The following is a 10,180-nucleotide window of genomic DNA, read 5'->3' as shown; positions in this document are numbered from 1 at the left end:
GCTTTCTGACTGGAAATCTACCTTAATAAAGCTTGCATACGTTACGTCTTTTGTCCATATTCTATAACCAATATAAACTTTTTACTCTCCCTCTGTTAGACAGTCAGTCTTCCTTCTCCAACTCAAGACCCACATTTACGAGTATTAGCAACGCAGTTTAATTATAACAATTCTTTGTTTCCACAAGGACAAGTCTTTGTTCTTACAGTTCCGCTTTTGTAAAGTTATTCATTATTATTGATGTTAAATGCAAACGTGTTATGTAATTATAGTGGATTTTTCATGATTTTATGTCTGGGTAAAGGTTATGTGGAATCTGTGAATTGATAAAGGTTACGGTTCACGATAGTTGTAATGGTCTTTAGGATTCCTTACCTAAAGGTTTTAATGTTTGTACGTTTAACCGTTCGTCTGCCCCTTTTTTAATTTTGCTTAACGCTTGAAGAATTTTGCTCAAAGATATGATGTTACCCGGGTTTACATCGTCGATCATTTTGGAAAAAAAAGCTTCTTGTGGTACTGATTTTAATTCATTAATTTATGTTTTCAAACAAAACATTTTCTTTACTTAGTAATTTAGGGCTTACTTTGTTTCAAGTCTCTAGACTAGTAATGTTACAGATTTACGATGTTTATTTAAAATAAAAAGAGGAGAAAATATTCAGAACTTTGATCTACACTTCTACGATTATGTTACGACCTTCCTTTAATTTTAACAATTAAAACGTTTTAGGTTGCTTAAAATTTTAAGTGGGAATCACTGAAACCACTTAGTATTTACTTCATTAAAGTAAATTGTTTTACTAACGAATCCGTTTTTTGTTTTCAGGTAAAACATCAGCAATATCAAGATCTTCCAATCGCTATTAAATATGAGTAAGTCGTTACAGTTGGAAACTCCGGTTTTATAGAACAATGGTAGACGTCATTCTTGCTAAACGTAGGTATATACGTCATATGTATTTACGTAGTTTCATTTAGGCTGTAAATATAATTATGAATACGTGTCGTACATTCCAAAAATCCAAAATAATAGAGCGACTAGCAAAGTCGCATTTTAATTCTAGTTTACTTATATGTATAAGTTTTTTTTTAATAGACTTGATTCCCGCAGTAAGGCATTAAAAATTTGTGGGCGGTAGGATTTCGCGATCAGGTCTCGAATATGAGCAAAAGCACCCCGCCTTCTTACCTTCTAACCATCCTTTTACTTACTTGGTCATCGACTTTATTCATCGCAGTTATTTACACCCAGGTATTAACACTACACATTTTCTACTACTTCAACAATTCTGGATCATAGCTGCAAAACGCGTTATTCGTCGCCACTTGTCCAAGTGTATTCAATGTTTTCGAACAAATCCTCAGCCATTACAACCTTTTATGAGCGATCTTCCCTCTTATCGCGTCAATCAAGTTAAACCATTTTCCGTGGTCGGTGTCGATCTAGGCGGGCCGTTCCGTATTAAACTCGGTTCACATAGAGGCGCGAAAATGGATAAGGCGTATTTGTGCTTGTTTGTTTGCCTGGCGACCAAGGCGGTGCATTTAGAAGTCGTATCGACGTTAACAACTGAAGGGTTTATTGCTGCTTTGCGCCGATTTGTAGGAAGACGCGGTCGGTGCAACGTAATTCACGCGGATTGTGGCACTAATTTTGTTGGTGCAAAAAACCAGCTCTCAATTTTAATGGAACAGGCAACGAATACAGAAAAAATCGAGTTTAAGTTCAACCCTCCCGGCGCACCGCACTTTGGCGGCGTCTGGGAGATTCAGATTAAAGCCGCAAAATCTCATTTGCTTCGGGTTGTGGGTGATCAGGTTTTGACTTTTGAGGAACTAACCACTCTTTTTGTTCAAATAGAAGCCATCTTAAACTCAAGGCCACTTTGCCCTATTAGTTCCGATCCAAACGACCTGACGTGTCTCACTCCGGGTCATTTTCTTACTTTAGAACCTTTGACAGCCGTTCCCGATGAAGATCTTTCTAACGTAAACCTAAATCGGCTTCACCGATGGCAGCTGCTCCAATCTTTTCAACAGAGTTTTTGGTCCAGATGGAAATCAGAATACTTAAATTCTTTAACGCAACGAGCCAAATGGACGAAACACTCTAAACCGTTACAGATAGGTTCTATGGTAATCATTAAGGACGATAATCGTGCACCATTGCATTGGAAACTTGCACGAGTTGTAAACCTCCAGGTGGGTGCTGATGGGATAGCTCGGAGTGCATTGGTTCAAAATGCTGACAAACAAATTATAAATCGACCTTTAGTTAAACTGTGTCCCTTGCCTATAGAGGACTCTGCTTAGCTGTTCTAATCATATTAACCGAACTTTCAACCCTTATCCAAAATTTTATTTAATTCTTTATTTAATTCTCTTTAGTTTTAGTATTCAACCTTTCGTCAACTAATTTTTTGTCTTTTAACCAGAAAATACCATAGGCATTTTGGTGGGCGGGATGTTTCGTTTCCATAAAAGAAAAAACAAAACGTAATTTAATCAGACCAATTTAGTTTCTTTTTTTATCGTTGTTCTGCTATCCTGCGGCAGCAGTATCGAAACGCCAATCTGTTGGTTGTTCATGTACGCACCAAACCAATCAAATTCGACGGCATGACTCGCGCGAAGTTCGTTAGAGTCGCCAACGCCTCCTAGCGTCAGTTTTCAAAAAAGGAAGCGCGCGCGCGGCACGGTACGATATCGCGGCTCAACTAAAACCGAAAACCGATTATACCTCCTATTAAAACCGTGTGAAATCATCAGCCAGTAGCCTTCATCATCTCAGGATCACCAACGGAGTGGAAGCTCAACGACTAGTGCAGGTCGCAGCCCAGGATTCACGAGGTACGTGCGTGCATTGTATCTTTACTGTAGCCTGTCTAGGATCTCGCAGAACAACAAATAATTAACGTATTTTTTTTTATCGTAAGACCACCTCCTGGTCTCCCCAGAGTGGCATCCGCATCACAATTTCATTTCGGCTGGTGCGAGTTGCTACATCTTTTTGGTATATCAATATATATCAAAGCTCGTGTATCAATATCTATTCCTACAGTAAATATATGATGAGCTCAAACAATAAATCCTAATAATCCAATTGCTAATATTGCATAAATTATTCCTAAACATCCAAATGTTTCTTTTTTTCCTCTTTCTTGGGAAATAATATGGGAAATTATCCCAAATCCTGGTAAAATTAAAATATAAACTTCAGGGTGACCAAAAAATCAAAATAAATGTTGATATAAAATAGGATCTCCTCCTCCTGCAGGATCAAAAAAAGAAGTATTTAAATTACGATCAGTTAAAAGTATAGTAATTGCCCCAGCTAAAACAGGTAGAGATAATAATAAAAGAAAAGCTGTAATACCTACAGCTCAAATAAATAAAGGTATTTGATCAAAAGATAAATTATTTAATCGTATATTAATAATTGTAGTAATAAAATTAATTGCCCCTAAAATTGAAGAAATTCCAGCTAAATGTAATGAAAAGATAGCTAAATCTACAGAACTTCCTCCATGGGCAATATTAGATGAAAGAGGGGGGTAAACTGTTCAACCAGTTCCTGCTCCATTTTCTACAATTCTTCTAGAAATTAATAAAGTTAGTGATGGGGGAAGAAGTCAAAAACTTATATTATTTATTCGAGGAAAAGCTATATCAGGAGCTCCTAATATAAGGGGTACTAATCAATTTCCAAATCCTCCAATTATAATAGGTATTACTATAAAAAAAATTATAATAAATGCATGAGCGGTTACAATAGTATTATAAATTTGATCATCTCCAATTAAAGATCCAGGGGTACCTAATTCAGCTCGAATTAGTAATCTTAATGATGTTCCTACTATTCCAGCTCAAATTCCAAAAATAAAATATAAAGTTCCAATATCTTTATGATTTGTTGAGTAAAGTCATTTTCGCTTATAAAATAAAATGGCTGAGATTTAAGCGATAAATTGTAAATTTATTTACGAGAATATTCTCTTTTATTAAAGTTTTATATTCAAGAATGATATGAAATTGCAAATTTCAAGGAATAGAAAATTCTATTAAGGCTTAAAGAAATTTCTTTATAAATAATTTTGAAGATTATTAGTTTATTTTAACTTAAAACCTTAATAAAAAAAAAAAGTTCTTAAAATTATTCCCGATAAAGAAATAAAAGAAAAAAAATTAATTATTGAAAAATATCTATTTTTAATAAAAATTTTAAATCATTTTATTTTTAAATAATTAAATATAAAAGAAGAATAAATAATTCGAATATAAAAAAATAATATAATTAAACTTATTAAAATAAAAATAAAAGTTATTAAATATATATTATTATTAATTAAAAAGTTAATAATAATTCATTTAGGAAAAAATCCAATGAATGGAGGTAATCCCCCTAGAGATAAAAAATTAATTAATAAATTAATTTTAATAAAAAAATTTATATTATTAATAAATAATTGATTAATAAAAAATATATTTAGAATATTAAATAAAAAACATATAATACTAATTAAAAAAGAATATAATATTAAATAAAATATTCATAAATTTTCTCTAATTATAATAGATGTTAATATTCATCCTAAATTATTAATAGAAGAAAAAGCTATAATTTTTCGTAATGAAGTTTGGTTTAAACCTCCAATAGCTCCAATAATAATATTTAAAATAATAATATTAATAATAAAATTTTTATTAAAATAATAAGATAAAAGAATTATAGGGGTAATTTTTTGTCAGGTTATTAAAATAAAATTATTAAATCAAGATAATCCTTCAACAATATTCGGAAATCAGAAATGAAAAGGAACCGATCCTATTTTTATTAATATAGAAGAATTTATTATAATAGAAATAAAGTAATTTATTTCAAAATTTTTTATTAAAATTAATTTTATTAAGATTGTGAATAAAAAATTAATAGAAGCAATAGATTGAACTAAGAAATATTTTAAAGAAGCTTCAGTTGAAAGTAAATTAGAAGAGTTAGAAATGAGGGGGATAAAACTAAGAAGATTAATTTCTAAGCCAATTCAACAACCAAATCATGAATTAGAAGAGATAGAAATTAATGTACTAAAAAATAAAACAAATAAAAAAAATATTTTATTAGAATTAATTATAAAAAAAATTTAAAATAATAAATAAATTTATAAGAAGAATTTTAAGTTCATTAAATTATATTTTAGTGTAAGATGCACAATAATTTTTGATATTATTAGATATAGTTTAATTCTATAAAATATAATAAAGGTAAAAATAATTTACTTAATTTATCCTATCAGAATAATCCTTTAATCAGGCACTTTATTTTTAAAAAAAAGGTATTTCCTTTATAGTTGGGGTATGAACCCAAAAGCTTAAGTTAGCTTATTTTTAATTTTTTTTTATTATTTAAAGAAAAAATATTAAAGATGGCTTAATTAATTAATTAAATTATTAATTAATTAAATATAATTTATATATATATATATATATATTAAATATTTAATATATTAATATTTATATTAATACATTAACTTATTGAGAAAATTAAGATTAATTATATTAATTTATTGTAATTTTTAAGAATATTAATTGTTGAATTTCCAATTAAGGTTTTAATATTAATATTATGAAAAGGAAAAAAAGAGAAATTATTTAATATTTAATAATTTATATTAAATATTTTAATATAAAAAAAAAAAAAAAAAAATTCTATTTATAAAAATATACATATAAATAAATTTTTTATGGTTTAAAAATTTTATTAATAATTTATTTTACATATAAATTTTAGTGTTATAAATAACTTATTTTAAAAATAATTTATTTATTTTTGTAGTAATTAATATTAAATAATTTAAGAAATTAAGATTTAGTAATATTAAAATTAATAACAAATTTTGTGCCAGCAGTTGCGGTTACACAAAGATTAAATTAAATTTTATTAGTAATTAATAAATAAATTGATAAATAATAAAAATTTTAAATTATTAGGTGAAATTTTAATTTAATAAAATATTATAGTATTAATTATGATTTAATAAATTTTATAAAAAACTAGGATTAGATACCCTATTATTAAAATTTAAAATTAAATTACTAAAATAGTAAATAATTATTTATTGAAACTTAAATAATTTGGCGGTATTTTAGTTCATTTAGAGGAATCTGTTTAATAATTGATAATCCACGAATAAATTTACTTAATTTACAATTTTGTATATCGTTGTTAAAAAAATATTTTTTAATAAAAATAATATTTAAAAATTTTTATAATAAATTAAATCAGATCAAGATGCAGATTATAATTAAGAATATAATGGATTACAATAAATTTATTTAAATGAATATTAATTTGTAAAAATTAATTGAAAGTGGATTTAAGTGTAATTTTATTTAATTTAATAAAATGATTATAAATTAAAATATGTACATATTGCCCGTCGCTTTCATATATTAATAAGTTGAAATAAGTCGTAACAAAGTAGAGGTACTGGAAAGTGTTTCTAGAAAGAACAAATTAGAGCTTGATTTAAGTATTTCATTTACATTGAAAAGATATTATAAAATAATTAATTTGAGGGGGAAAAATTAATAAATTATAATTAATAAAAAAACTTTTAAATAATATTTAATGGGGGTTAAAGTATTTTAAAAGAAAAAATTAATTAATTTATAGTAAATTAGTATTGTAAAAGAAATTTGAAATAATAAAAAATGAAATTAATTATAAGTAATTTTAATTTAATGTATCTTGTGTATCAGAGTTTATTAAAAAAAATTTTTATATAAATAATTCTCGAATTTAAAAGAGATAATTAATTAATAAAGTTATTGTTGCATAAATATTTTAAATAATTAATTGGAAATGAAATGTTATTCGTTTTTAAATATATCTAGTTTTTTTAGAAAAAAATTTAATTTTAAATTTATTTTAGAAATTTTTAATTAATTAAAAATTTCTAAAATAAATTTTATATTTTAAGGGATAAGCTTTAAAATAAATTAATATAATTAATTAAATAATTGTTATTGAAAATTATATAATTTATATTGTTAATAAAATTTAATTTATTAAAAATAATTTCATTAAAAATAAAATTTAAAAAAAATTTATTTATTTATAAAAAAAAATTAAAAATTATAAAATAATTAATATAATGATAAAATTAGTATAAAACAATTATTTATAAAAAAAAATAATTTGAAAATTAATTAAAAGGAATTCGGCAAAAATTTATATTCACTTGTTTATCAAAAACATGTCTTTTTGAAAATAATATAAAGTCTAATCTGCCCACTGATTTTATAATTGAAGGGCTGCAGTATTTTGACTGTACAAAGGTAGCATAATCATTAGTCATTTAATTGATGACTTGTATGAAAGATTGGATGAAATATAAACTGTCTCTTAATTAAACTATAGAATTTAATTTTTTATTTAAAAAGATAAAATAAGTTAAAAAGACGAGAAGACCCTATAGAGTTTTATAATTAATTTAATTGAAATTATTTATAAATAAATCGATTAAAATTAAATTAATTATTTTGTTGGGGTGACAGAAAAATTAAAATAACTTTTTTTTTAAAAAACCAATTATAATTGAGTAAATGATCCAATTTTATTGATTATAAGAAAAAATTACCTTAGGGATAACAGCGTAATTTTTTTTTTTAGTTCAAATAAAAAAAAGAGTTTGCGACCTCGATGTTGGATTAAGATAAAATTTAAATGCAGAAGTTTAAAGTTTTTGATCTGTTCGATCATTAAAATCTTACATGATCTGAGTTCAGACCGGTGTGAGCCAGGTTGGTTTCTATCTTTTAAAAATTTAAATATTTTAGTACGAAAGGATCAAATATTAAAATTAAATTTAGTTTTTTGAATATTATTAAAATTTAAATAAAATAATAATTTAAGATATAAACTATTTTGGCAGAAAAATGTAATGATTTTAGAATTCATAAATGTATAATTTAAATTATATGGATAGTATATGTTTATGAATGATATTTATATAATTATTATTGGATTATTAATTTTAATTATTGGTGTTTTAGTAGGGGTCGCTTTTTTAACTTTATTAGAACGTAAAGTTTTAGGTTATATTCAAATTCGAAAAGGACCAAATAAAGTTGGATTTATAGGAATTTTACAGCCTTTTTCTGATGCTATTAAGCTATTTACCAAAGAACAAACTTATCCTAATTTTTCTAATTATTTATCTTATTATTTTTCTCCAGTAATTAGATTTATTTTATCATTAATAATTTGAATATTAATTCCTTATTATTTTAATATAATTAGATTTAATTTAGGAATTTTATATTTTTTATGTTGTACAAGTTTAGGGGTTTATACGGTAATAGTAGCGGGTTGATCTTCAAATTCAAATTATGCTTTATTAGGAGGTTTACGTTCAGTAGCTCAAACTATTTCTTATGAAGTAAGATTATCTTTAATTTTAATGTCTAGAATTATTATGATTATAGATTTTAATTTAATTAATTTTTTTGAATATCAAAATATTATTTGATTTTTATTTTTAATGTTTCCTTTAAGATTATGTTGAATAAGATCAAGATTAGCTGAAACTAATCGAACTCCCTTTGATTTTGCTGAGGGGGAAAGAGAATTAGTTTCAGGATTTAATGTAGAATATAGAAGAGGGGGATTTGCTTTAATTTTTTTAGCAGAATATTCAAGAATTTTATTTATAAGATTATTATTTGTTTTAATTTATATGGGGGGATTTAATTTAGATATTTTTTTTTATTTAAAATTAACTTTTATTTCTTTTTTATTCATTTGAGTTCGAGGGACACTTCCTCGTTATCGTTATGATAAATTAATGTATTTAGCTTGAAAAAGATATTTACCTATTTCTTTAAATTTTTTATTATTTTTTATAGGATTCAAAATTTTTTTAATATAAATTAATTTATTTTTAGTATAAATTAATAGAATAAGTAATTCTTTCTTAAGTTTTCAAAACAAATGCTTATACAAGCTCATTAATTTATTAATTAAAAATAATATTATCTCAATACTTATTTATAATAGGATTTAAAATAAAATAAGAAAAGTATATAACAGTTAAAAGTTGGCCTGTAATAATATAAGGGTCTTCAACAGGTTGAGCTCCAATTCATGTTAATAGAATAACAATAGTAACTATAGATCAAAATAAAATTTGATTAATAGGGTAAAATTGAATTCCTTGAATTTTTTTATTAAAAGTAAAAGGTAAAATAATTAAAATAAGAATTGATATTACTAAAGCAATAACTCCTCCTAATTTATTAGGGATTGATCGTAAAATAGCATAGGCAAATAAAAAATATCATTCTGGTTGAATGTGTACAGGGGTTACTAAAGGATTAGCGGGGATAAAATTATCAGGATCTCCTAGTAAATATGGGTTAGTTAAAGTTAAAATTGTTAAAAAAAATAATAAAATAATAAATCCAATTAAATCTTTAAAAGTATAAAATGGGTGAAATGGAATTTTATCTAAATTTCTATTTAATCCTAAAGGGTTATTAGATCCTGTTTGATGTAAAAATAATAAATGAATTATTGTTATTATAGCAATAATAAAAGGGAGTAAAAAATGAAAAGTATAAAATCGAGTTAAAGTGGCATTATCTACTGCGAATCCCCCTCAAATTCAATTTACTAATATTCCTCCTAAATAAGGAATGGCTGATAATAAATTAGTAATTACAGTGGCCCCTCAAAATGATATTTGTCCCCAAGGTAAAACATATCCTATAAAAGCTGTTGCTATTAATAAGAATAAAATAATTACCCCTACTATTCAAGTATATTTTAAATTAAATGATTCATAATAAATTCCTCGACCAATATGAAGATAAATGCAAATAAAGAAAAATGAAGCTCCATTTGCATGAAGAGTACGGATTAATCACCCATAATTTACATTTCGGCAAATATAGTTTACTCTGTAAAAAGCAAGTTCGATATTAGCTGTATAATATATTGTTAAAAATAATCCAGTTAAAATTTGAATAATTAAGCATAATCCTAATAATGACCCAAAATTTCATCATGATGAAATATTTGAGGGTAGAGGTATATCAATAAAAGATCCATTAATAATTTTTAAGATAGGATGAGTTTTTCGAATATTAATAAATTTATTATTTATCATTAGTTTAA

At 25.0% G+C, this 10,180-nt stretch overlaps 1 protein-coding gene across 1 annotated transcript; it reads right to left on the bottom strand.

Moving 5' to 3' along the window:
• Positions 1-3,166: 3,166 nt before the first annotated feature.
• LOC113502922 (NADH-ubiquinone oxidoreductase chain 2-like) lies at positions 3,167-5,138 on the bottom strand (the record flags this gene model as incomplete). Its single annotated transcript, XM_026884677.1, is given in 1 exon segment — positions 3,167-5,138. A coding segment is annotated over 1 exon segment (1,008 nt), but the record flags the coding sequence as incomplete, so codon positions are not given.
• Between the last annotated feature and the right edge of the window lie 5,042 nt (positions 5,139-10,180).

The sequence above is a fragment of the Trichoplusia ni genome, chromosome 18, assembly GCF_003590095.1.
Source record: "Trichoplusia ni isolate ovarian cell line Hi5 chromosome 18, tn1, whole genome shotgun sequence".
In the NCBI taxonomy this organism is placed as follows: domain Eukaryota; kingdom Metazoa; phylum Arthropoda; class Insecta; order Lepidoptera; family Noctuidae; genus Trichoplusia; species Trichoplusia ni.
Note: the sequence above shows the minus strand (reverse complement) of the source record. Positions and strands in the feature narration are given on the sequence as shown.